The following is a 27347-nucleotide window of genomic DNA, read 5'->3' on the forward strand; positions in this document are numbered from 1 at the left end:
ATTGAGTTTGAGGTGAGTCAGAAATTATGCGTAGGATTGTGCTCCGATGGGAATATTAAAAGGGCGTGATTTTTAGGGTGAATTGCTTATGGCTAACAAATGAGGACAGTTTAATCGTAACCAATATGTCAGTATAGATATAGATGATAACAATATGATTTTAGTGTCCCATTGAGTGTAAACTAAATGTTAATCTGCTCACTTTTAGTGTTTGTTGTTGGTTTTTAAGATCAACATTCACCTTGAAGCATCCAGCTCGAAATTCCTCAATATAATTATGATAATCCCTTCGTTAATTTCGCATTGCCTATTGATATTTTTATAAAATCTTCTTCTTTTTTTTTTTTAAATACATTTATTTGAAGCGCTTTTGTGTTATTTGAAACATTATTTTGTTACTGTGCTATACATATAACCACTTACGCTGACAAAAGTTTCTAAGCAAGAGTAACAGAAGATAAGCTGTAAATAAAAGAATTTTAACAAAAAAAAAATAAATAAAACCTATTCAATATATTTTTGTTTGTGTTTAATTACAATATTCGAAGATTTTTAAACTAATTTAAAAAATAAAATGTGTTCCTAAACAAATTAACTTTACTATTATAATTTTGAAGCGTTGATATTATGAGAAGCAAGTGTATTAGGTACTTGATATACTCTTCATAAAGTCATGTCCACATCCTATTCCCGAGTGTTGACGTAGAAGTTGGCGTAGAAAAGAAACGAAAGAAAGAAAGACAAACTTTCTGTCTAAGGTGGAATTGCATAAGCCGCTAAGTCCGCACCGCATGGTTTTAAGCCTTTTAAGGCCTTGACTGTCAACGGATTAGATAATCCGAGGCATTGAAGATCGCCAAAGTGACTTCTAAATTATTGTAAAATATCTTTGTCAAAATTCAATTCAGACGATTTTCACGATATCAATCGCTATAGGATAGAAAATGCGGGTGAAAGGTTCAATAAACGATGGTTTCTTTTTCGGGTTCGAGATTCTCACCATAAGCAAACGGGCAAAAACCGTATATTCCAACATTTGGATCTGTATTCGATAGACCTTAAACAAATTTCAAATAGGATTGTTAGCACAAGAGATTTCACGGGGAAGCCGGATAATATCCACTAGCATCTTTATTATTACATCTATAGTTCGATTAAATCGACCCTATTTTATGTTCGAGACCTAAACTAAACAATTACCAAACATGATTTATGTATTCGATATATTTATTATTTTTTGTATGATCAGTAATTTATGTTAGTTTGATTTATGTACACAGGGTATTTATGGGAATCAACAGAAAGTATAAAAGCATAAAAAATTCTGTAATGGAAAGACAAAGCTGCAATCGGCAGCTAATTTGTAAGTTGAGATACATAGTAAATATTTGCTTTGCATTTTTAAATACCGAGAATTTAGCAGAAAATGCGACAACAGGAATGTTGTGGTTAATGTTGCAGTTTTTGTTGTTCTGGCTTTTGTTGTTGCTTAGAAGGATCATGCTGAAGCACCTGGTCCTTAGATTGCTGTTGCTGTTGCTGAACTGGTAGCTGTTGGTTTTGCTGAGGCGAAGGCGACTGATTGTTGATTTGCTGATGCGCTTGTTGCTGAGCGGGCTGCTGTTGTTGTGGCGCAGGCACTTGCCCTGGTTGGACAGCCGGTTGCACAGGCTGATGCACAGGCTGATATACAGGCTGCTGTTGCTGTTGCGCAGGCACTTGCCCTGGTTGGACAGCCGGTTGCACTGGCTGATATACAGGCTGCTGTTGTGAAGGTTGCTGTTGGCTAGGTTGCTGATAGATTAGCGGCTGCTGTTGCTGCTGATACGCTGGCTGGTGTTCTGGTATCTGTCCAGCATGCTGATACACTTGATCGGGATTTAATTGAACGGGCTGTGGTTGTCCATACTGCTGCTGTTGGTATTGTTGGCCATGATTCTGTTGCTGTTGGGCATATTGTTGTTGCTGATGTTCATACTGTTGCTGCTGCTGCGCGTGCAACTGATTTGGTTGCTGGTAATGTAATTGAGCACCTTGAGATGGCGCGTGATAGGTTACACCACTTGGTGGTGGCACTGCGTAATAGCCTTGAGGCATATTGGGATGTGGGGGAAGTTGACCTTGAGCAATCATGCGCTGTACTTCCTGCTGACGTCGTCGTTCAAACTCCAAATACTCCTCATGTGAAAACTGCGGTTGTTGATCAATCGTTTCCCACTCGGGATCCTTTTGAAACTCCTCTTTTGCGGTTTGCTGCATGAACTCATCTATACTGATAAGGCCATCATGATTAGTGTCCGTTTCCTAGTTTTTAGATATATATTAACATGCTTTTTAAAACGCTATACATTTTTTAAAATATATAAAATATAAGCCTACCTGAAAGTAATGTTCCCGCATGCGCTCCATTTCTTCGGCCCGCTCGCGCATATCATCCTCGGGCAAATTGCTTTGGTAGACTTTGTCTAGCTCCTTTACAAAAAGTGCCTTTACCTCGGCCTCGTCCCAAAAGCCGTTGCTATCAACGTCATGAATTGAGAAAAATGTTTTTGGATTAAAATCGTCTCTGTCCATGTGATCTTGTTTCTCCCAGACTTCTTCCAGTTGGGCTTTGTTGCCTGGATGATGCACTTTCTCGTGTTGTTTGTGTTTTTGTTCCTTTTCCTTTAATTCTTCTTCGAATTTCTTGCGAGACGCCTCATCCATTTCTTTTTTTTGGGCCTCCCGCTCAAATTCCTTTTGCATTTCATATTCTTTGAACTCGCCGCGTCGCTTTCGATCCGCTTCAGCCAAATCGTCAGACGTTTTTTGTATCAGTTTTCGCAAGTCTTCGATTTCGAAAGTATGCTCATTGCCATGATCCAAATGCTGTGGTACTTTCAAATGTTTGCGGTCAATGTCATTGCTAAGCTCAAACTCTTGGTTGGCCAATTCACGCAAACGCTCCAACTCCCGTCGTTTTATCTCGTCTAGCTTTGTGCGTACATGATGATTCACATAGTCCAGTTCTTGTGCAATTTTTCCACTCTAGATAATATGAAATTATTTCATAGTGAGGGTAATTACACAAACAGCTGTCATTCACAACAAAACTTACACGTATATCGGCCTCAGGTGCTTTGTCCAGCTTCTTTCTAAATTCTGGATCGGCTTCGAGTGCCTCTACCACCTCGCGCAAATAGCGCTCATATTCCAGCGCAGCCTCTACGTCCGCCGGGCCTGGTGTACTGCTTGGATCCTTGCCCTTATCCTCCTTCTTGTTCTGCGTGACAGGCAAAGCTACAACTAAAGATGCAGCTAGAGCAAGCGCCAGCACGACTTCTGCCAGGGTACGTTTCATAATTACACGTGCTGCAAGTCACTACTTCTAAATGTTTTTCAATGAAGAAAAACAATTGTGTAAATAACTTTACAAAATAAGTGTATTCTGACGTGTCTGTCTCGAATGATCCGTGCCTTGGTATTGTTTTGTCACTGGGTGTTGCCAGATGGCTTTACTAGTTTATGTTTCTAATAACACTGCATACAAAAATATCGATAAAACTCAAAAGGTGTCTTCACTATTAAACATCCACTTTTACATCCAAACAGCTGTTGAAAGAAAATTTAAAATGAATTATATGAAAGTTTTGCTATTTAACGAATGAAATTGATATTGATCACTTACAACTAATAATATTCTTATTTATTCTTATTATTTTTTATTTATTATTAATATTATTATTATCATTATTAAACCTTTGTAGATAGTATTATAATTTTATCATGAAATTGTGTTACACATAGAAGGAGACATCTCCGACCCAATAAAGTATATATTTTTGAACAGCAACAACAGCCGTTAATATACCCATGGTCGTTTGTCCATCTGTCTGCTTCGATGCGTTCATATCTAAGGTTTTGGGCTATCGTCATGAAACTTTGAATAGGTCCGTCTTTTGATGCACAACACAACATATAGACATACATATGTTGTATGGTTAGTGTCTATATACAGTCGGTAAGTGATATGTCGAGATAAACGTCTTCATTTTTTTATATATACAAGTAACTTAAATTATTTTTTTGCCGCTTACTGCTGTATAAAATTGTTTAACACTAAATCCGAACAGTGCTTCTTTTCCCATTGGAAGAAGTAGTTTGATGGACCTTCTGAATGAACAACATGAGGTGTGTTTACTTTTAATTATTTCCTCAAAAACTGTCTGATCAACTTGCTTAGAATAAATGCCAAAGGCTTCCTAAAATATGTATCTTCAAATTGGTATAGCGTGTAATTGTGGATATTATCCATTAGAAAATATATTAGGCTTCAAGAGCAGTCCTAATTTTTTACGGTCATTTTGGATGGGGCTAGCAACGAGTTTGCTGCTAAAAGAATATATTTACAAATTAGAGTATATTTAGCGCTATTATTCCTGAGATAAGATAAAGGATAACTTTTTTACGGTAATTTATTATTTCAAGATATCTGAAGAACGTATTTTTCGTTTTGGATCAAACTTTCTAGAATAAGTGTAAATAATGTTTTTGGAACCAATGCCTCCGTATAAGAAAAATAAAAGAATGGAGAATATTTAATTTTTTAGTTCATTGACCGTTAAATTAAATCAACGATAAGTGTCCGATGTTAATTTGACGCACATCATTTGTGCTGCCCTGGTTGGAACAATTGTCCAAATAGAACCAGCTCAATTTAATGAGCAACTGTTTTTTGTTTATTTCTAATGAAGAACAGTCCTGTGCTATCAGCTGATAAAAATAATAGACAAATATTTAAAATTTCAAATGATGGCAAACAGCGCAGCTGCAGCCGGCAGTGCTGCAATAAAAAAAAAGCTGCTGAGCAGCGCAGAATACGCACGCATTTGTCAATTTATCAATGAATTTAGCGGCGGCTTGCCGATGGACTGCGAGTTGGAAATGGTAAATCGAGTTTTCACTGACGTTGAGCCACTAGCCCTGATCTGCATACTGCAAACAGAGTTATTTAACATTGCGCGGGGTCAGCATTGGCGGCATGAAACCCGCTCCAAAAAGCTGTTAAAAACGTGAGTAAAAATAAGTATATTGCTTTGAAGTCTATCTATATAATTCATCACGTTTAGCTATGAAGATCAGTGCCACTTGTACAATGATAATACTCTTGTGCTTCGCATTGCATGTGCTGAGAACATGAGTCCCATTGCGCTATGTCGCCTGCTTCTGCAAGAGAAATACGAACTGAAGCAAAGACCTCTAATTTCCCGGTTGCTAAAGCACCCTCATTTAATTAGTGATTCACGCCTGGCCGCCAACGTACAACAGTGTATATACAGCGACAATCAGGAGGGGCCTATCACGGATCTACGACGACGGATAATTGGCGAAGAGTACGAACTGAAGCTGAAACGACTGGCCAAAGAAGCGGGCATACATTTCTATGATGAGCAAGATTTGCGACGTATGGGATATGACAAGACGCCCGATATCAAGTTGATATTACCATTTATCTACAAGGGGCTTGTAGTAAATTGGATAGAGAGCAAGGCAAATTTCGGTGATCCCAAGAGCCACAAATGGAACATACAGCAGCAACTGCTGAGCTACTGCAACCGGTCAGTCCTTGGTATTGCCCGCTTAATCACATTTAATACATTAATTTATTTCTGTTCAGCTTTGGACCTGGCATCATTATCTATTGGTTTGGCTATCACGAGGAAACCCCGCAGCTGCCGGATAATAATATTGGTATAACAGTGCTGGCAGATTTTCCTGCGCGGGAAGATTTAGTTTTTATGCAGTTGCCAGAGTTAACGTCCGCTGCGAGCAACACAGACATTTCTGTTAGCCTTTAAAATATTCCACTTAGCCCCTTGACATACTGTTATTTAACAGTATTTATTTTTGTATTTATAAATTTGCATTTACATAAATTCTTTTTGATTTTTACAAAGTACAAAAACACATTTTCTTTTTGCATATATGTATAAAACTATGAAGTATAATAATTGCCCTAGAACCCAAGTGCAGTTTTCTAATAATTATTTTGACAAAGTAAAATATTTATTTTAAAGCAAATCAAATGTATATAGTTTTTAAAGATTGGCTGGCGCCCGAGCTTGCATTTTATTTCAAAATATTGATTGTTTGAATTTGTATTGTTGCAATTTTTTCGTACTGGTAGGCAACTCGTCGTTTAGTTGATGACATTTCATAGCTTTTATTCTTATCATTGACCCGCACCCGTACCTTACAAGTCTTTTAGCTCCTCGGGCATGTCGTTTTTGGGATGCTTGTTCTCAAAATGCTGCTTGTAAGTCTTGGGATCCGGCATTTGTGACTGTGTAAAAGATTTGTTGTGTTAATTAACTCAATTTTCAATATATTTAGTATACTTTGTACGCTTCTTACTTTGCACAGCACGCAAACATGAACCAGTGCTTTTTGGGCCGCCTTCTTTTGATCGTTGGCGCTATGACCCTGCTGTTTCTTCATCTTTGCTTGCTTCTCAGCGGCTTTGGCTTGCGATTGTATTTTCTGATGACCGCGTGCCATTTCAAAGCTGTTGCTTTATTTAACCCTACAACGACAACGGTTTTTATAAACTCAAGTGCTGCAATTATTGGTTAAACATCAACAGTAATTCAAGTTTTTTTTGGTTTTTATTTTTGTTAATTAACGATGCTGGTTCGTGTCAACTGTGTGTACTGCACAGCAGGAACAAACGCACACAGTTGGCATTTGGCAATTGCAGCAGCAATAGCGATACAGCCTGTACTTTCTCTTTCGCTTCGATGAGGGAATAGAGAAGTTGTGGCAAAAAGTGTTGTTGCTTTTTGATGATTATTTACGATTCATAAAAATCAACTGCAAGACGTTATCAGAAAGATACTGCCGCGAACACGTCTTGACCACCACCCCCAACCAAATTTATTAACACGTTTCTGCAAAATCAGCGACCACGTTCTACTTGCTCACCTAATTATAAATTTGGTAGTGCGTTCTGCGCCAAATGCAATTGATGGCAAACTTATAAATTTGTGAAATTTACAAACTAGGCTTTTTTGATACCCGAAATTATTGACACTTGTTTAGAGTTTAATTTCCGTAGCGTAGTTTGTTTTTTTTATGGTATTACGAATTGTGACCCCTGCTTTTGTTGTGTTAAGTGTTGTGTAGCGATTTATCGGTTTAACGCAGTGATTAATTGGCCTTCCACCACAAGTTATCGGACTTATGATAACATATCGGTATTCCACAGACGAACGCCAATCTTATTATTAAACAGCACTGAATGTTTCTTTTAAATATGAGAAGCATATTTAATAGCCTGTACATATGCCATCATATGTACATATATATACACACACTTATTTCATACAAACTATACAAATTCAAACAAATGTTATAGTTAATAATTGGGGTATTCCGGCTCCGTGAGTACACGCGCAGAATATCGCATATTTATACCCTGCATTTTGTTGGGATGCGTCGAACCTATTACAGCTAGAGCCTTCAAATTTTGAATGTAGGTCCTCATATGGCCCCGGCAGTTCGAGTTTATTTCGAATGACTTGCCTCGCATACATCAAATCGATAAAAATCCCATATTATTTAAGAGTTAGACAACTCAGAGCTAGATACTGTTAACTTGGTGTGTAGGTGTTGGTAAAATATACAAGTATGGCTGCTCTAACCGGGAGTGACCGACTAGGAGATACACTGAACCTTCTTTTACCATAAACATACGCTGGACCGATTTGAAACCAAGCTGATCTACTTGAGCCACAGAATGACCTGTTAGGCACGTTTGTATTATTTATAACTTAAATGGTGTAATTATAAAAGTAAGATCGGGTACATCAAGTTATGTTTCGTAAAAGTACGTATTTAGTTGATTAAATTTGGCTGTTCATTAATCATGGAATACTAAGCTACACATAAACACTAACCAATAATGGTAACTAAAACAAGTAAGAGGCTCTAGTCGGAAGTTCCTGACTAGGAGAAACCCAAACCCCTTTTCTACCAACACCAAATGCAGCTCATTTTCATTAGCAGAACAAAAACGAATGCTGCCAGTTACATACAATTTCACAAAAACATTATAGGCATTTTATTGGACCACTATATCAGATAGCTGTTATACGAACTATCAGTCGAAAATTTTGTTTTGGCTTATATCGTTTTTGGGTTCATTGAGATATCTTGACCAAACCCGGCATTGAATAATAAAACTAACATGCTTATCAATACCGCAGTACTCCATTATATATATGTATATATATGTCTGACGAATCGGTCCAAGACTCAGTTTTTATATAGAACAATTTTCCTTTCTTTAAGATATTTTCATCAAACTCCGCACTCAAAATGCTCACCATTATCAAATACTTACGTTATGGCTTTATTCCATCTGCCTTACACATATATTTGCAAAATAATTTTACCCTCTTGTCTATCCATTTAGAAGGCTTATTCGGATTGGCTCGAGAATTCAGAGACAGTGCGCCTGATCAGTCACAGAAATAATGTTGCGATCAATCGCGCTTGACTGTGAAAAGCAACGTGACTGGCGGTGCGAAAGACTATGAACTATGTCATCTGGGAGAAGATTATGCAGAGAAAATTAAAAGAAAGACGCATGTCAACTTTTTTTAAACTGAAGTTGGCGGGGATTAAATAATTTCAGGTTTCTCTTGTATTTTTAATATATTTATTTAACTCGGGCAAAGCCGGGTAATGTCATTTAGTCATACTTAAATGTATGTATGCTTCTAAAAAAAGCTATATTGGTAAAAACTTAACAAGGTATAAAAAGTTAGACTAACATGCTTGCATTATTGTCGCAAAACTCGTAAATATTGTCAACGAACTGCATTTCATGTGGAACAACTTGAGCAACTTGAGCTGTCTCCTTATCCTCTCCCAACGTCATTCGCTTAAGGTTGTTTATCAGCGAAATGTCCTGTTTTATCTCGTTTTTTAGCTCGAGAAGCTCGTGTTCCGTTTTAATAATATCCTCCGCATAGGCTTCAATATTTTGCTGCAGCTGACCCACTGAAAGGTCCATTTCCCTACATCTATACCGCTCGTTTTGCAGTTTAAACTGCCTGCACTTGTGGGTTAGCTGGCGCGTAAGATTGTATTCTCTCTCGTATCTCACATTCATCTCTGCGTGCAGCGCAGCCAGTTTGTTGCGCAAGCTATTGCGCAACGGCGCATCCCTGCGGCGCCGTCTAATGCAATGATTGCTGACAAATTTGTCGGAGGTGGTTATTTTATCGCGGTTGTGTTTTCGATGTTTTGTCTTCAACTCGCAGCTGTTTAACTGGGCCTTGACATTGCGGTTGAAGTTCTCGTAATGCTGATCGGGAAGTATGACCAGAAGCACTTCGTCGAGCACTTCATTTTTTCTTTTTGGTGGCAACCAGTTTTCCCTGATTTGGTTGGCCACTTTGGCTGATGGTTTTTTGGCATAGGTTTTGTGCTTATTTTTGCTGCCAAAGTGCAAAAGTCTTTTCAGCCACTTGAGCATTGAAAATCCGTTAGAGGCGGGTGGAGTTAATTCCCCATACTGAGGTGCCAACGATTCCTTGAGCTGTTGACGTTGCTTGAGCGACAGACACAACTATAAAGAGACATGGTAAATGTAAATGTAAATATAAGTCGAAAATATATTTTAAGCGCTCTATAATAATTACAATGCTATTAACCCAAAAAAGCTCCACAAAATTAATAATTACTTTGAATAGAGAGAGGGCACAATCAACTAAATTACCCCCCCAGCCAAAATACAAAAAAAAAAAACATTACCTTTAATATTAAAATCGATAGGTAAGTTTTGTTTTCACTAACGATGCATAATCAAGTGAAATACCATTTAGCTGATATTTATGTACATATATTTATATGCGAACACATACTATGTACTATATAGTATAGTACATGGAGTATAGGCCCATACAGTGAAGTGACCAGTGGTCGGGAGGGGTTCGCTTCTAAGCACCTAATTCGCATTTCCAGTCGCGTGCAGCGCCAGACGGGCGGGCAGACACGAAGCAAAACAAAAAACGCTTATTATGCAATCACTGTCGACTTTTGTTCCTGCATTTGGGCCTAGTTTTTGCACGGCATGTGGCCAGGATATGATGCTTGTGCGCAGGGGGGGCTAGGGTGAAGTGTGGGTTTATCGCATATTACCTCATTGTGCACACGGCTCCAAGCGCGCCAAACAGGTAAAATGGCCATGTTGCCATCGTAGCTGCGCTCGATACCACGCCAACGTTCCGTTATAACGAAATCGTTGTAGTCACGCAATGCTGCTCCTGAGCCATGGTCGCCATCTTGTTTTTTGGGGGACAGCGCAAACGTAACGAAAATAAAAAAGGCACAATAAATATTTGTTAAAACACACACTAATAAGGACTCTGGTCGGAAGTGCCCGACTAGGAGATGCCCTGTACCGAGCTCTTAACTGGCTTACCAACACATACACGTACTTACTTCTATACATACACAAAAACAGCACACAAATGCACAAAACTTGAAATGTGCCTAGAAATAGTCCCGCGGACGGACGGACAGACGGACGGACGGAGAAACAGGGGACCCGATCGTATTGGCTGTTATGCTGCCTTCTGAACGTTACATAATTGGGCTCTAGGTTGGTTAATACAAATATTAACTTACCCGGCTTAATGTTGATGTTGTTGTTATTGTTGTTGCACTGCTCGTCATCTATCAGCGCTTTTATTATATCATTACAAGTGGTCTTGTTGGTTACACCCGATACATAACGTAGTTCATTATGGTTCAGCCAAATGGGTAACTCCTTATCACACTGTTCCTGTTTCCGCAGATAGATAATGCATTGGTTTATTAGTTAAACACCATTTTGAGACAGAAACAAAAAAAATGGTTTCCTATCTTCTGAAAAAGCGTATTCTATCCGAGATTGACCCATGCAGATTATATAAAGGGATCTCAGAATCGGGCTAGCGTTGATGCTCGTTGCATTTACAAATCAATACTAATAGTTAGCTCTCCTGTATCTTTTCAAAAAGGTAGTGAAACCAATTTGAACAGTTTAAGTACAGACGATCCAACAATATATACGCTATCTTCGAAATAGTGTACTATGTTACTTGTAGAAAGGCCTAGAATGAGGCATATCTGACTCGACAGTGTTTACTCAGTATCATAGACGAGTGCATATAGCCGTTAGAATTGATCTCAGGGGTCCCATAGATTATATCAGCTACTATAAAAGCTCTGTGGCTTATGCATAGTTATTAAATTCTCACAAAGATTAGACTGCAAACAAGCGTTGCGTGCGAGCTTAGGTGTGATTCCTGTGCTGATTACAGGATATCTCCTAGTTGAGCACTCTCTAATAGACCACTCTCATTGGTTATCATGCTTAACTTAGTTTAAGACCTGCACTTTTCACTAGACTTCCTAAAACAAATAACTAAAACTCCTTTTGATAGTTACTCAAAGAAATTGCTCTGGTTATTGTATATACATACACATTATATATATACATTGTATTATATACGAAATTCCAGTCTAAGGTTATTAAATGCTTTAAATTGGGTAATCTTACTGGCTTAAATTAATAAGCTGGTAATTATAAGTCAAAAACTCAATTGAGAGTTAAAATTCAACTGTCAGTCTTTTTTTTTTACGGCTCTTCTTGTGATTCAAATGAACAATCTCCAAATACCAGTGTCACTCTGTAAACATTGACACGGCACAAATGTCCACGCGCTTCTTTTCCGTTCACCTCACGGAATAGTATTCATTCGGATGAGTAGAAAAGTAACCAAAACCAAAAATGCTTCGTTCCAAAACAGAACAGAACTGTACTCGATTCAGCTAGCCACCCAAAAAGGAGTTTTGTTTGACTTGACGGCAAGCTCAGGACCTCTTATTTACGTACTTACCACGGTGCTATTAGCGCCGCATAGGGATACGAAACGATGGCGATGACGTCTACTGGTGACCATGTGCTGGCCATTTCCAATTCCATTTCCATTTCCGTTTGCCATGTTGCCGTGTTTATTTTGGCCCCGTTGTGTGGGCGGTGGGGCATCGATGAATGCGTTGGGTGCTGTCACCTTGGCATCTATCAAAAGATTAGCACTTGGCTTCTTGAGGTGGGTGTTGTCTTGATTTTGATGATGACGATGACGATTTTTGGGTGGCAGTATTGGGCTATCAGGAAAATTCAAAAGCGGCGTACAAGACTCAGGATTATTATCGATGAATGTTGAATTTTGTTGTTGCTGTTGCTGCTGTTGTTGTTGCTGTTGTTGTTGTACCGCCATTTTGGTCAAATCGGCCCACTAATTGGTACTGGAATGGAAAAAAGCAGGTAAAAGCTAATTGTAATTATAGGTGTTTATATATGTGTAAATGTGTATTTCTGTTCATATGCATGTATATTGGGCTTGATTTTTTTAAGCACGCAAAACTTGTGTTTGTGGTGGTTGGTTCTATGGAAGCCCACGACTAACAATCCATTAAGATTTGTTGGTAGCGATTAAACAAATTATGCATGAGTTTCACATTGCATGGCATTGCCATTGCCTACCAACTTATGGGCGGTGGTTCAATAAACACCACAACAAAATCCACCTGCCCAGCCAATTGCCCTACGTCAATTCCTGGAAAACTATTCAGCAGCTTTATGGCCATCATTTTCATGCTAGACTTTTCCGTGCTTCTGCTGCGGCGCATAATTTCTTTCTGTCTGTACATAAATTCCATTTTTTAGATTAGGTGTCTGTTTGCATAGAAACATTTTTTTTTCTAGTCATTTTCACAATTTCAATGCAAATCTGTGCCCGGTTTCATTAAGCTGACACTTTTAAATTGTAACAGATAGACGTCAGACGGATATGGATATATTAACTCAGATCGTCGTCCTGATTAATAATTTACGTATGAACTATTTGGGATCAGAGATGATTTCTTTCCTGCATGCTGCATATTATAAGAAATTTACTGTTTACTGTTTTTTACTATCTGGTAGAATGTTAAAATGAAATGATGTAATGTTCATCCACTAATATTATGTTCTACTGAACATTATTATAAACATATATGACCAGTTAACATTTCTCCTTTTCGAGTAAGCCATGTTTGTTCTACACATGCCTTCTGTCAGTATGCTTTTTTCGAGTGAGCTTTGCAAGATAACGAGAAACCCTTTTCTATACACTTTTATTTGATTTATTGTCAAGCATACAGGGACACATCATTATCTATGTACATATATTATTGAATTGTATAAACATTATAGACATATTTGCTTGTTCATTTGTCTCTTTCTATGCAAGATAGGCGTTAGACCTATGCAAGTTCTATGATGTAGCAGGCAGTATCCAAGTCTGAATAGGCTATCAAATAGCTGTAATAGGAATGATCTGTCGAACATGATTTGTCAATACAAACATATACAAATATGCTCCCATATCAACGAAATCTTACTAGCTAGATCGGTTAAAAATTAAGTCATTATATGAAAAACTTTATTGTTTTTCAAGATAATTTATGAAATTGGGTTTCAAGATATCTTTACGAAACTTAGTTATTATGAGCTCTAGAATTTTCCTCGCGTATCTGCAAATTATTAGCCGTATATCTGAAAGGGCATTTAATGTAAGGCGTGCCGAAGATAGTCATACTTTCTTGTTTTTATCAACAAGTAAGAGGTTCGACTGGGAGATATCCTGAACCGCGCAACGATCGATTTTTATCGATCGCTTGGAAACCGAGTAAGTTATCGATTATAGGAAACAAATTCGATCTGCGCAGGTACTAGGAGGACCTACAGCTAAAATTCAAGTCTCTAGCTGTTGTAGGTTCTGATATCCTTGCGTTCATACATACGACGGGCGGACGGACAGACGGATATGGCTAAATCGACTCGGCTATTGATGCTGATCAAGAACATATAAACTTTAAGGGGTCGGAGATGCTTCCTTCTGCCTGTTACATACATTTGCACAAAAACATTATATCCTTTTTACCCCTTTTCAATGGGTTCAGGGTATAAAAATACATATGTTCCACTTGCACTTGACCGACGACATCAAAACAATCTACGCCCGTCGATCGGTCGTGAAGTATTTCCCTAAATGGCTTCCAGGTGGAATGAGGCGCTGCATTTCATATGCAGGGACACGCCCATGCCATCGCACCCCTTGCTCCCCACCAGGCATCCGTTCATGTCAATTCAGTCTTTGAGCTACACATGCAAACATTCATATAAAAAATATGAAGTTTTCAATCATGATAAGTTAAAATGGCAGGTCCTCGGACAACTTTGCAGAACAATTATCTCAACGCGTGGCCCTGACGTTTTAAGTGCAACTAATTCTAGTAAGTATAAACCCTTGTGCGGGATGATTGCCTATGATTAATAAATGCATTGTATAGTGGCTGAAAGAAACTCAGACACTAATACTTTAGTTCAGGGCCCTAATGTTCTATCTATAGCGCACAGAAAAACAGCAAGATTTGATTTTAACTTATAATTAACTAGCTGGTATTCTGCGGTCTTCCCCGGTTAGAGTTTTTTGCTTCGAACTCGTTTAAACAAAAGTATATTTTAAAAGATTTTATATTTTAATTTTATGTAAGTACGATACAAAATTGATGTCGAAAAAACTTGTTTGAAAAAAACTTTAATGGGATAGAGCCGGGAAATATCTCCTGATAAATATTCATAGCGCATAAAACCGTTTTTCGCCAAATCGCTGATCAGTAAATTCTTAGTTTGCAGCTGATCGAACCAAATTTACATTCAAAATTTACCCAAAAATCAATCAGGGTTGGAAATTATTAAATACATTTTGAAGAAGGATGAGTTTTCCGAAAAGTATGAAATATCTTCAAAATAAATTTGAACAAAGTTCATTAAAAATGAGTTTGAGGTTAGGATAGTAATCAAAAAAGTTTCTACACTTGCCAGTGGGATTTTCCAGAACCTCGTCGTGACGTGCACTCTCATTACATAATGCCTCTATAGCACAACTTTCAGCTTTTCAGCGGGTTGATTACAAATCAGTCAATCGGTCAGGACAAAAAACTTATATTTATAGAGATTAGCCGAAAATGTATCTAAAAAGTTATTAAGTGAATATACTCAAATTCGTTAAACTTAAAAATTAAAACCCTGTAAGACTATAATCAAATTGACTGCAATTTTTGTTCGAACATGACACCTATAATAGCGGAAAGCCACTATTGCCATAGCTCTATGGTTACACAATTCATTACTGCATTCATTGTCCTGCTTTCTTGACGTATTACGGTCGTAAGTTGCGTGTTTACTCTAGTTTTTTGGTTATTATGATATCTTCATTAAATTAGTTAGTTATAAGCACGCCTTATATTTAAAGCAGAGTACATGGTATCTTATAAGAGCCATTGGGAACTCAGTGGGTCTGCGAAAGTCGTTGTGTAAACCGGGAAGAAGGACAGACGTTGTAGTTTGGAGCCGGGTAAAGGATATTTCACTTCCGACTTGGGCATTTCTTGTTTTTTGAAGATGAGCACACATCTTGTGGAAATGGTTGTTTAGTTTTTTTTTCGGCCGCACCCATTAAGAATCAAATTGGGCACTCTTAATTGATGTAAAATATTTAACACAATTGTTAAGATTTTCATTAAATATTTTATTTCAGGCTGTTTTGGTCCACACATTACATTTTGGCACCCGCAGAACCACAGAATATTATATAATCGACTGTGAATTCTCCCAGTGCCAAGATGAAATGGCAGAAGCTCTGCTTTCCGTAGAAGAACACAACATTCTCTGGCGAGTTGATCAAGAGTAGACTTACCATTAGGTAGGTTTTGCTTCTATTGTTGCTTTATTCGGGTTTTCTTTGCTTGGGTTAATTTTAATAATTGTTTGAATAATATGAAATAACTTTTTGTTTTAGTTTGTTTTTCGGTTTTATGGATGGGGATTCACACTTGCTAGCTTAGCTGGTGACCAGCTGGTGAGCTAGAGGCACAGGACATGTTAATCCTTTGAGCTTTGACACTTGACTGAAGTTCAAATTTGAATTTGCAGCTACGTAACGTGTTTCTTAACGTCAGCGTCAGCAGCGTCGACGCCAGGCAGCGCTGCCGGAAATTGCTAATATTTCTTCTAGATCTAGACAGGTGCTAGGTGCTAAGCTGCCGTCCTTGTCTGGCTGCAGTCACGGAAGAATAGCCCCAGCATATGTGCAGCTCGTATATATTCAAATAATGCCTAGGACTAGCAGGCGCTTCACACACATTCAAACGCACACATAGGTGTAGAGGGAGTGCAAGAGCTAGTCATTAGTTCTACAGTCCTGTAGCTGGTTGCCGTAGCCGTTGCTGTAGCCGTTGCTGTTGTCGTTGCCAGTGACAACTCGCAGGTCGCGTTCAATGCACAACAAACAAAACTGAACGATGACGTATCCTTGACGACGGCATGTGACTAACTAAAATTTTATTTGCTACCACACAAAACTTTAAAGCAAAACCGGGCAGCTACAAACGCACACGCACACCTGCCACGAACATGCACGCACACACAGATACACACACACACGTACATGGCACGGCAGAGAGAGGGTCTAGGGGTAGTTAGGTTCTGGTTGCTGCCGTCATCAGCGACTGTTGTTGCTGGCAGTAGCAGCTAACAACTGGTCCGTTGTCGTTTTTTGGCCAACCAGCACCAACCACCAAGCAAGCGAAGTCGCGTTTTGTCGTATTACCAATTTCCCACTTGCCCTATAGACAGGCGATCCACATGCGACCACTCCTTCAATCCACATTATAGTTCTTTTTTATAGCGTGCCACGGCGACTACTACAACTACAACCCTCCACTCCCTTCGATGTTGTTAGTATTTCTTTTATTCTTTTTTCACCATTACCAATGCTCGGGCGTTATTTGGTAAAACCAGATTGTTGATAAAATGCCACAGTAAGAACAACAATAACTAGCCGTACATAAAATGTGTGTACCTTGCTGGCAGGACCTAATTCTACGACTGGGGTTTTATGTGTATTCTATATTTTATTGTTAGTGGGTAGCATTTGGCTTTAAGCTCGATTTTCTTTTACACTGTAACATTTATCTTCATATTGCCGAAAACTTAATACCCTTGCGTAAATTAGACTATGTATTAAACTAATAATAATGTCATGTTGATGCGCTTTCGCTAAAGTATAAATAGCATTTTATTACCTTTTTCTTTCAAAACAAAATGTGCGATTTGGTTGATAACGGCTTTTTGGCTAAGTTAAAAATATCCTGACAGAAAAGCCTACTCTCGAAATGTGTTTTCGTTGAACATCATGGACATCATTGCTAAGCAGCAGTAAAAAAGCAGACCTGAATGTAAATTATGGTAAATTTCTATCAATATGGATCCAAGTCTAAGTACGCAAAAAAATATATCTTAAGACGAATTCTAAATAATGGCAATTTTATGCTTAGTTTCGATTGCGGTTTCAAACAAAGCTTTTCTCATACTGTTCGTTTTAAAAATATGACAAAATAGTACACTGTTGATTAAAATTTAATTATTATTAGGGAGTATACTGTCCGCACTAATCGGGAGTGGCCGACTAGGAGATATTTTGCTACCCAAAAAACAAGAGCACGCGCGTTTGATCTGCGCATGCGATAGAAGGACCTATCGGATCCTTTTTGCCAATTTTCAATGGGTGCACGGTATAAGAAAAGAGCATCGATTACATCAACTGATGTTTAGCAGTAATGAAAAATTAGTTGATTTCATTGGAAAGTGCATACGTATTGCTTATTGTTTATTATAACATGCATACTTAGACACCTCTGCATACATGAATTCATATAAACACAACACAGAAACAAAAACAGAAACGCTCGCTTAGACGTTTAGCCAACAAAATACCCTTTATTTTGTACATATGTAATGTAAATATTAAATGCAATATGTGTATATTTTCAAAAGGTTTGGGGCATACAACTTATTGTTTTAAAATAGGTTATCAGATATTGAATAGATATTATTTTATAATAGATATGTCAATTGTGTATATTAAAGTCCACCCACTCCGAAATATGTATAGACCGTTACATCAAAGAATAATATGCAAATTTATATTTAACAAAAACTTTGTTATGCTCACGGCGATGAGAGTCTTTCTGTTTAGCCAGTTTTTGGACTGACACATTCAGCTGTGTTTTAAACCAGTTACTCATTTAAATTGGTAAAAAAGAGATAATATAAGTAACAGCAAAAATATGATATATCCGATCCCGTAAGGTATTTAAGGCAAACTTACTTGATAAACCCTTCTGCCTTGTGCTATGATTGTGTCACGATAAGTTAACAATATATGACATTAACGTGTTTTGCTATAAAAAATCATATAAGAATCAAATAATCACATCATAATCACTAATGACAGCAACTTTCTATAGTCTTATGTATATGCTGATTATGTATGTATATAGAGACAAATTTCATCAAAATCGGTTGTAAAAACCGAAGCTCCTCACGAAATCCTATCCTATATTCTGGGTTGAAGAAAAGAAACAAAGCAAATTTTAAATTAAATGCTATCTTAGTTGTTTGGGGAAACTTCTAATTAGTGGCTGGAACTTAAGCCAGCTCGGGGTTGAGTTTTTGGGGGTAAAAAATTGTAAATTGCTCTCTCTTTCTTCTATTTTCTATGTTATCGTGTAGTATTTCTCAGGGAATAATAATAATAATAAAATAATTTGGGTAGCTGTCGACATGTAAAGATGCACTAAACAGCTGCTTACATTTTTCTGAATATGCAGATTAGCGCTATATGGACAGTTATAAAAACAATTATTCTTTTATTTATTATTATTTATTAAACAAAATTAAATAGAAAGGAAACACCGAAGTCCATTCTTACTGTTGAAAATTATAGTATCGTATCGTATTCAACTTTCTTGCAACTGGATTACCCTCCGATTGGCATTAAACACATTTTCAATGTACTTTAAATGGCATCCTCACGTATTTCTAGTAATGTTAGTCTAAATTTAAGCATTGTATAAAAAAATCAAAAATAAAATCGATGTCTTGAAGTATCGAAATATTCGACTACAATTGATCCTATTCATTTGTAAAGTATTAAACTAAATTTCTAAGCTATTTAATGCATATATATTTAAAGTTTTGCACATCCGAATATAATGTGCACAACAATATTAACTCCGATCGTGCACACTGCAAATATATCTTCTGTTAATTTTACTGATAGGGTCCCATGGTTTGACGATCTCCTCTAAGAATCTGGATAAAGTATTACGGCCTCATCCACCTCTGGCGTTACGACAGCAAATCGAAAGTTAAAGAAGTAGCAGTTTTAGAGTTACAGTTTTAGTGTGTCAGTCTTGAAGTCAAGAACAGCTGACTTGGATACCCTTCCATTATTATTATTATTAACATTGTCTACCAATGGCAGTTACTAATTGCAAGGAGGGGTGAAAATGTATTACGAATGTGGGTACGAATTTCCAATGCCTGCATTGAGCCTCGTGTCAACTGCGATGCGGCTGCCGTTGCTGTTGCCGCCACGTTGCAGCTGCAGGTGTAGAACTCAACGAGCGTAACGAGGCGAGGCTCAAACCCTCAGGTCGAGTAACAGAGTCCGGTGGATAGGCAGTTGGGCCAGGCACGAGAGGCTGTTGCGCTGGTCAAAACACTTGTCTGCTTGACGAAAAAAATGTAGGAACCTGTTTTCGGGCGCGCGGATATTGCAAGCTGCTTGCTTCAGTGGCAACCACTTGACATATGGTTCCTTTGTTAGGGGTTGTTCCGTTAAGATGCCGCCGGCTGCTTCCGTGTGCATTGACCTGAAAATTCGCGCTATCTTTTCGAATACCAGAGCTGAAAGGCAACCGAGACCTTTAATTTGTTTATTTTTTGTTTTTGGAAAAATCGTTATTAATGCAAAGCTGTTATTGGATTTGGTATGCTCTTGGTGTTGTTTATTTTTATTTGTTATTTCTTCTTATTTAAAACTGTTTGTTAAAGTATTCACCTTATGTGTAATGTTCACAAGTTTGCTTAAATTGAGAGTTTAGTGGCTTCAAAATGTTCATTAACCTTAAGGAAGGAATGTACCTAAATTGGGATTCGAATGCAAATTAAATTCTCCAATATAGTATCTTGTAGAGCAAAGCAAGGACACATTCGACACACTCGACCCGATAAAGTGTATATATTCTAAATCAGCATCAACAGCCTAGTTGATATAGTCAGGCTTAAGGCTATCGTTCATAGGAACGTCTTCATTTGCAGGCAGTACATAATTAGGTTAAAGGCGGTTAAAGGAACGATTAGTAAAAAATGAAGTCCTTGTATAAGAAACTCTTTTGTTTCTAAAGATATATTAAATATATTCAGTACAAATTCAGTAGAATATATGTAGAATCCTATCAACATCAGACCCTGAATCTTGTGTGAACAACTATTCAGCTTTATTATGCTACTTATCAATATCGTTTTACGATATTATATAAATTTAAAGGAAGAATCTATTGAAAAATAAGTTGTAAGGCAAAAAATTCCGTTTTCCAAGATATCTTCACCAAACTTAACTGCTATGAGCTTGTTTATTCCTACATATCAGCTAAACCACACGGAAAATGTCATCAAGGGTATTTAATCTTTGACGTGTCGAACATGTTCATTCTTTTTTGTTTTAATATTATTATTAAAAAATTTAAACTTTAATCAATTACAAAAGTATAAAATCCCGCTGTCCTTTATACCCTGGATTTATTGAAATTTCTTAAAAGAAGTATAATGGTTATGTCCAAATATATGTAACAGATAGATAGGCACATCTTCGATCGTATAATGTATATAGAGTGTGTATGTATGTAGAGTGTCAATGACTATAAAAACTAGAGACTTGAAATTTTAAATATGTATACTCCTATACCATATGCAGGAGGAGTTTATAGATTTTTAGAAATAATATGGACTTAAATACACCAAGCTTAGAGTGCACTATCTCGTCTTTAAGAATTGGGCATTCAGGAGCTTCACAATATAAAGTCTAAGATGAGTAACGCCATAAAACAAAATGCTACTATGCAGCTTGATTTTTTGAGAATTGAGAACGAAAGCAAAAGCTAAAGATATAATGTACTCTCAGCTTCGGCTCTATGAGGGCCGTGCAAGAAATTATATTTGTGTAGGTGTTAATATACACACATAACAGCATATTAGAATGTGTCGTTATTCAGTGCACTGGCTTTTGCCAAAGAAATAAATTTGGTTATATCCCAAATTTGTATTCACATATGAATGCATGTTGTTTACTGAGGTTGGCTCGGTAGAAAATCTGTATTTTTAAGTCGATGCGATGCACTCATTAATTTATATTAAATTATCAATTAAATTATTATTATATTTAAGAAATAAAAAAATATAATAAATAAAATAATAAATATATAAGGAATTATTTAAATATCTCAATAAGCAATATGTTGTCTTTGGTCTGAGACTGGCTTGGATAAAAACACTCAGACAGATGGGAATCGCAATTCCAACGCGGCTTGTCGTCCTGCCCATGAATATATATGTATGTATTTTATAGGTTCAGAGATAGAAGGAAATTTCAAACCAATTTGATAACGTATTGCCACCAAACGAAAATGTAGCTTGAAATCACATTTATTATTTGTACGAAATTTCTTCTTAGAAGCTCAGATTCTAGTTGCATACTTTTTCAAAACAAAAGACCGCGCATATTTATTTATTTTCTGTATTTTTTAATTGTTTAGTTTTCTAGAACGCTACTATGTTTACCAAAACAGGTTTGATTTTGAACAATGTGATAAATATAAATGTAACGAGCACTATAATTATTTTAACATCTTCGAATTTGCTGTATTGATTTTTGAAATTTTTGATATTTGAGTTGTTGAGATCTAAAATTTCGAATTCTAAGCCAAAAAATAAAGGTGCAAATGGATATAACATGAGATATGATCAAATATGACTTTAAAACTTACTTTAAAAACCCTCAACATTCAGCGTTTTTTTTTATTTATATAAATTTATTTTTGGTTGATTTTGCGTTTTAGTTTGTTAAATTATATCAAAAGAGCCCATTTTTTTTAATGTTTTGACAGTGTAATCTTTTCGTTTTTGAGCGATTTATAATTAACAAAGAATTTAGCTGTTTCTTGCTTTTTTGTCTAATGACTTAACAAATAATGTTAAAGTTGAAATTATTATACAGTTGATAACATTTTCATTAATAATATTGTGATAAAACAACTTATATAGCTTTTCGTTCTTGTTGTATTATGTGTAAAACTTTCTTACTGCTTTGCTTAAACAGCACAAGCTTTTAATTTTTTCTGTGAAATGCCTAATAAATTTCCGCTTTACTTATCAAATGCGGCATATTACAGAATAACAAATTTATTTTTAATTTTACAGGCAGGAGAAAGCATCTCCTTGTGCGCCTGTCTACCCGTTTATAGAAAAAATAATAAAATTGTTTAAGACATACGCGTGTGCTTTGGTGTTACATAGATTCTCCGAAAGATCGGACTAAAAGCATGGCAGTAATTCAATAATGTATTGATCTGGGTGCGGGTGATGTGTGTATGAAAGAAAGAAATTTGAGTAGCTCTACAATTGGTACAGGGTATCTCCGAAACACTCTTGCAGAGGGTATTATAATTTTGTATCTAAATATGGGAAGGCAAATACATCCTTGATCCTAGAAAATTAATATATTCACGACCTGAATTAGCAGGTCGTTCGTCTATGCTGTCTAGTCTCCCAGTCCTTCAGTTTTATAACTATCATCGAGAAACTCAGCATAAGTACATACATGTTTCGGAAATAGATTACCAGATTATATAGCTCTAATAAGAATGTCGGGTTGAACATAGAAGAAGATAGAATTTGCCAGGCTTACTATGCTCCTTGCAAAAAATAAACATTATTTTGTATAAAAAACATTTCTATTTTGTTCGAGATGTCTTAAGCAGAATCAGCAATTAGGAGCACAGAGCATAGATATCAGTGAAATATTATCGATTCGGATTTCTATATCATAAAGTCCTCATAATTAATCATTCGGAAAAGAAAGCACTTCTGACAATCAGAGGTCTTTTCATTTCGAAATTATGTCTTACCACTAATAATAATGAAACCTAACCTAACATTTAAATACTCCTGTGAACATTGTTAAGGTCGATCAATGCAATGTAGATGTTGCCAGACTGCGAAGCTAGCTCTGCATTGCTCATCACAATTAGTTTCAAATATACCTAAGCATATGCAGTACAATTTACATTCAAATTATTCCCCTACGTCCTTGAAATCGATAAACTATAAAAATAATTGGCAGCTTTTTTATTTGCTATACCCTGTACCTATTGAGAACGGGTTAAAAAGGGTATAATGGTTTTGTGCAAATATATGTAACAGGCAGGTTATATTTTCAATATGCCTTCACAGAGGCAAGTCACACTCCGCCCGCCAGTCCGTCTGTCGGTTTTCGGTATTTAAAATATAAAATATATGTTTTCATGTAACATGTGCAGAACAGTTTTATTTTATTGTTTTTTATCGATAACTGCATTTTCTTAAGATCAATTAATGATTTATAAGTATAAATCGAAAAAATTTAATAAAGCATTTTTATATAATTAATAAATAACAAATATCATAACTATCTAGAATTACCACTGGTGTGTGAATAAGTTTAAGAAGCACAACCGCTGCGTAAAGAGCGTAAAGTATAATCGATGCTGGGTATAGGGTATCTAAGCGGTGGATCCTCGATTACAGCACTCTTGAAAGTTGTATTATGATCTCAATAACCTTGTAGAGTGTATTCATTTTTTGCCATGCAGTTTTTAATGCATAATAAGAGACCGGTCCGACCCATATTGCATATATATTCCTGATACGAAACGTTGAGACTGACTACTATATCATATAGCTGTCAGGAATGTTGGTCGAAAACTAAACTGTGTCAAACTTGGCATATATTATATTCCCCCTATATATTGTCAAAATATTAACAACATCGGATTACTATATTATATAGCTGCTATAGGATAAATCGGTCGAAAAGTATGTTTTTGAATGAAGAACTTTTTTTTTGTTTTTCGAGATGTGTTGACCAAATCCGCTATTTGTTATATAAGCCAGCATAAATAAGCCTGCATATTGTGTAGCTCTATAGGAAGAATCGGCCGAATAATTAAATTTTGTATCGCTAGATGTTATATTTTCAATATGCTATTGAAGCTCCCAATTATTCTCACATATCTGTGAACCTTTATTTATACAGTTTTTATATGCATAGAATCAAGCATCTCCGAACCCCATAGATTTTATATATTTTAGCTCAGCCTCAGCAGCCGAGTTGCCATAGGGGGCAGTTCATACGTGGGAACTAGTCGGATTGGACCACTACGCTATATAATAGTTGACTTAGGAACAATCGGTCGAAAAGCAGGTACTTATAAAAAAATCTTCTAAATATCCTGACCATTCATTAGTTTTACTATGCTTCCTACATATATGCAATCTTATTAATATCGCACTTCTATGTTATATAGCAAACTTAGTTGTTATACGGCAAATTTTCTGTTAATTTTTTTCATCGAACTCATTTGCAAGCTTAGCTATTCTTACATATCTTCAAAGCCATAAAAGAAATTTCTACAAATGTATTTAATCCCCGGCGCACCGAAAATATCCTTATTTTCAGGTTTAATATGCCCTCGATAAGTATGTTTCTGCCAGGGTATAAAAACATGCTCATGCCTACTTTGAAGGAAATATTTGATTTGGCTGGCCACATCCATTGAAGGAAAATAAAAACAATTTATAAATGTTAGTATATTTTAAAAATATTTAAAAAAATTTCTCCCGGCGTTTCTGTATATAGATCTGATTGTCTTAACTGATTGATTGGCTGACTGATGATCAGCCCAGACCGCTAGATAAATAATGAAATGTTATCTTTTCTAAGGAGTTCTTCCCTCAATCGTAAAAAACTTGTAGACAGCGGTTGTAAAAACTTTATTGCTTTTCATACGTCCACTTACAAACTCTTTTTTAAAAGACATTCCAGAAAGTTTTTGGATACATGTGTACACTGGCTGTATGAGCTATGCAATAGGTTAAGCAAAAGATTATAAGGACATCGGAGGTGGGCTTGGCGGTTTTTGGCTGTTGACTCTATTTTAAAGCTGTGGGGTACACAGTTTTTGGCGGGTTGCTTGCAAAAACACACACATATATATGTATATATGAAAAAACCCAAATATTGCGTTTATTTTGAAATATGAAATTGCAACAAGACTGACGTAAAAAATCTATAGGCCACTTTTTCAATGCAAACTGAGTATAAGAACCGATATTTAAAAACAAGTTAGAGTGCTCTACCTCGCTATTTTCCGCCTTGGGGATACGCATTCTTATTTTTTTATACGCTGCGCACTTTACGCAGTACATGTAGTACAGTGCATATAGTCTGATACTTCTTCGGGCCTAAATATAATCAAAACAAAAAGATTTTTTTTTAAATTTAGTGGAAATTGAAAAAGTGAAATATTCGGCATCTGTGTATATAAGAATCTACATAACTTATATAATCTTCAGTTATTATATTATATTTCCAATTTAAATCTCCAGCTTTTGTTGTCACATACGTTTGCAGACAGCCAAAATACCCGTTTTAATGGATAAAGGCCATAAAATGTGTTCGACAGAATTTTAATGTGTATTTTACATAAAAAGTGGGCCTTTCTGGTACCACAGCTTGGATTCTTATTTATATTTGCATTACTCGTAAAAAATGTGTAATATCTTATATATTATTGTGTGGAAATGCTATAAAAGTGAAATTCAGAACATTGATAGCCTTAAGTTTTGCAAAATTAAATATATATAATTCAAAAATCTACGATTCTAAGAATATACAAATTCTAAAAAGCGGTGTTTGCGCATTCGTGTATATAATTAATATGCATTTTAAAATAATTGGTAACGGTGGCCCTCATAACCTGCTCAATTAATTAATTAACTTGAATAAATATTTATGCAAAGGTTTTATTTTTAAATTTTTGTTAAGTTTATCACAAGGCTTTAAGGATTGAATTAGTTTAGCTAAAATGTTTTAATTTAAGTATATTGTTTTTATTTTTAAATACTTTTCGTTTGTTGTGTAGTTTTGGTCTTCTATATGCAAATGTTGTGAGGCATTATTTGCTTTTAAGGTAAATTGTATCTAAAATACCTGGGCGAGTTGTTTATAATTGAGTTAACATAGCTTCTACATTTTTTATTTGTTTAAACTTATTTTTGTTAAACTTATTTTGTTATATTTAATATATTTTATTTTATGCTTTCATGCTGTTTTATTTGCTTTGATATGTTTTTAATTATATTGTTGAATCCAATTCCTTTCTTGTGTGGTTTAGTTGAGTGCAATTATTAGACATATACGACATTATTCAAGTACTAATTCATAAATTATTGAAGATGATTAACATATTATGAAACGCCTGCTTAATTGCTGGCTTCCTTCATTAAGGTAATAGAAAAGACATAAGAAAATATTAGTGCTCTAGTCGAGCGTGGTCGACTAGTAGATACCCTGTACCCACCTCTTACATTTGTACTTACTTACATGTATTACATTTCCCACAAAAACACATATTGCGTGTTTACGCTTAATCTTCACTGAACTCCGTGGCTTAGAGAAAAGATCCTCAAATCCTGATAACAGAGGACATTCATTTTGAATATTGGGAGGCATTAAAAAATGTTAATATGTGCGATAAGCTTCAAATCTTATAGTCACATCTATTCAAGAAAGTAGAGTTCTAAATTGATATTAATTGATTTGTAGGTAAAAAAAAGATTCATTATTTTTGACCCTTAGCTCTTTTCGAGAAAAACGAGTTTATACAGACTGACAGGTGGACATGGCTATAACGACTAATCTCAACTTTTTGATCTAACATATATGTTTATATGAGGAGATTTCTTTATCCCTTTTTGACCCACTCTTGATGGGTACAGAGTATAAAAACTAGCGTTGGCAGCAATTAATGCACTGAAAAGAACAAAACATTTATTTTAAGAAAAAAATAAAATAGAAACAGAGCGTACAAATATAACTATATTTCTATACATACACAAATATATAATTTCGAGAAACTCAAAATGTGTAGATTAATATCTTGACATATTTGAAGGCTTTAAATTAAATAAAGTAACTGAACAAAATTTATTTTCAGGCAAAATATTTGACTAGAAATGTTGTAAATAACATATGCATATTTGT

The 27347-nt window shown here is 36.0% G+C and overlaps 4 protein-coding genes across 5 annotated transcripts; 1 reads left to right on the forward strand and 3 right to left on the reverse strand.

The window, feature by feature from the left end:
• Window positions 1-1209: 1209 nt before the first annotated feature.
• On the reverse strand, window positions 1210-3449 carry LOC115769668 (nucleobindin-2). Its single transcript, XM_030714581.1, has 3 exons — window positions 3098-3449; window positions 2380-3027; window positions 1210-2304 (listed from the first exon to the last, which is right to left on the reverse strand). The coding sequence occupies exons 1-3, from the start codon at window positions 3338-3340 to the stop codon at window positions 1450-1452; spliced, it is 1746 nt and encodes a 581-aa protein (XP_030570441.1). The 5' UTR covers window positions 3341-3449; the 3' UTR covers window positions 1210-1449.
• Window positions 3450-4784: 1335 nt separating this feature from the next.
• LOC115769804 (uncharacterized protein C15orf41 homolog) lies at window positions 4785-6036 on the forward strand. Its single transcript, XM_030714772.1, has 3 exons — window positions 4785-5051; window positions 5109-5597; window positions 5657-6036. Exons 1-3 carry the CDS (start codon window positions 4789-4791, stop codon window positions 5835-5837), a joined length of 933 nt encoding a protein of 310 aa, XP_030570632.1. The 5' UTR covers window positions 4785-4788; the 3' UTR covers window positions 5838-6036.
• A 35-nt stretch (window positions 6037-6071) lies between these two features.
• On the reverse strand, window positions 6072-7134 carry LOC115769805 (zinc finger protein 706-like). Its single transcript, XM_030714773.1, has 3 exons — window positions 6961-7134; window positions 6394-6562; window positions 6072-6322 (listed from the first exon to the last, which is right to left on the reverse strand). Exons 2-3 carry the CDS (start codon window positions 6535-6537, stop codon window positions 6233-6235), a joined length of 234 nt encoding a protein of 77 aa, XP_030570633.1. The 5' UTR covers window positions 6538-6562; window positions 6961-7134; the 3' UTR covers window positions 6072-6232.
• Window positions 7135-8772: 1638 nt separating this feature from the next.
• Window positions 8773-15983, reverse strand: LOC115769735. Of its 2 annotated transcripts, XM_030714670.1 has the most exons (5): window positions 15840-15983; window positions 11931-12342; window positions 10675-10831; window positions 10186-10328; window positions 8773-9613 (listed from the first exon to the last, which is right to left on the reverse strand). In XM_030714670.1, exons 2-5 carry the CDS (start codon window positions 12312-12314, stop codon window positions 8804-8806), a joined length of 1494 nt encoding a protein of 497 aa, XP_030570530.1. In that variant the 5' UTR covers window positions 12315-12342; window positions 15840-15983; the 3' UTR covers window positions 8773-8803. The 2 variants fall into 2 exon arrangements, with proteins under 2 accessions (XP_030570530.1, XP_030570531.1); XM_030714671.1 differs by lacking the exons at window positions 10186-10328; window positions 11931-12342; window positions 15840-15983 and having other exon boundaries at window positions 10675-10787.
• Between the last annotated feature and the right edge of the window lie 11364 nt (window positions 15984-27347).

This window comes from Drosophila novamexicana, unplaced genomic scaffold (genome assembly GCF_003285875.2).
Source record: "Drosophila novamexicana strain 15010-1031.04,08,12 unplaced genomic scaffold, DnovRS2.1 tig00004554-arrow-pilon, whole genome shotgun sequence".
NCBI classification, from domain to species: domain Eukaryota; kingdom Metazoa; phylum Arthropoda; class Insecta; order Diptera; family Drosophilidae; genus Drosophila; species Drosophila novamexicana.

Excerpts from the sequence above, each read along its gene's own strand:
- LOC115769668 (XM_030714581.1), bottom strand. The coding sequence starts at position 3,340 with ATGAAACGTACCCTGGCAGAAGTCGTGCTGGCGCTTGCTCTAGCTGCA. Across the intron at positions 3,028-3,097 it reads CACCTGAGGCCGATATACGT|AGTGGAAAAATTGCACAAGA; the intron begins GTAAGTTTTGTT and ends CATATTATCTAG. Across the intron at positions 2,305-2,379 it reads TGCGGGAACATTACTTTCAG|GAAACGGACACTAATCATGA; the intron begins GTAGGCTTATAT and ends TCTAAAAACTAG.
- LOC115769804 (XM_030714772.1), top strand. The coding sequence starts at position 4,789 with ATGATGGCAAACAGCGCAGCTGCAGCCGGCAGTGCTGCAATAAAAAAA. Across the intron at positions 5,052-5,108 it reads TCCAAAAAGCTGTTAAAAAC|CTATGAAGATCAGTGCCACT; the intron begins GTGAGTAAAAAT and ends CATCACGTTTAG. Across the intron at positions 5,598-5,656 it reads CTGCTGAGCTACTGCAACCG|CTTTGGACCTGGCATCATTA; the intron begins GTCAGTCCTTGG and ends ATTTCTGTTCAG.
- LOC115769805 (XM_030714773.1), bottom strand. The coding sequence starts at position 6,537 with ATGGCACGCGGTCATCAGAAAATACAATCGCAAGCCAAAGCCGCTGAG. Across the intron at positions 6,323-6,393 it reads ATGTTTGCGTGCTGTGCAAA|TCACAAATGCCGGATCCCAA; the intron begins GTAAGAAGCGTA and ends TCTTTTACACAG.
- LOC115769735 (XM_030714670.1), bottom strand. The coding sequence starts at position 12,314 with ATGGCGGTACAACAACAACAGCAACAACAACAGCAGCAACAGCAACAA. Across the intron at positions 10,329-10,674 it reads CAACATCAACATTAAGCCGG|ATGGCGACCATGGCTCAGGA; the intron begins GTAAGTTAATAT and ends CCAAAAAACAAG. Across the intron at positions 9,614-10,185 it reads GGAGCCGTGTGCACAATGAG|TTGTGTCTGTCGCTCAAGCA; the intron begins GTAATATGCGAT and ends GTCTCTTTATAG.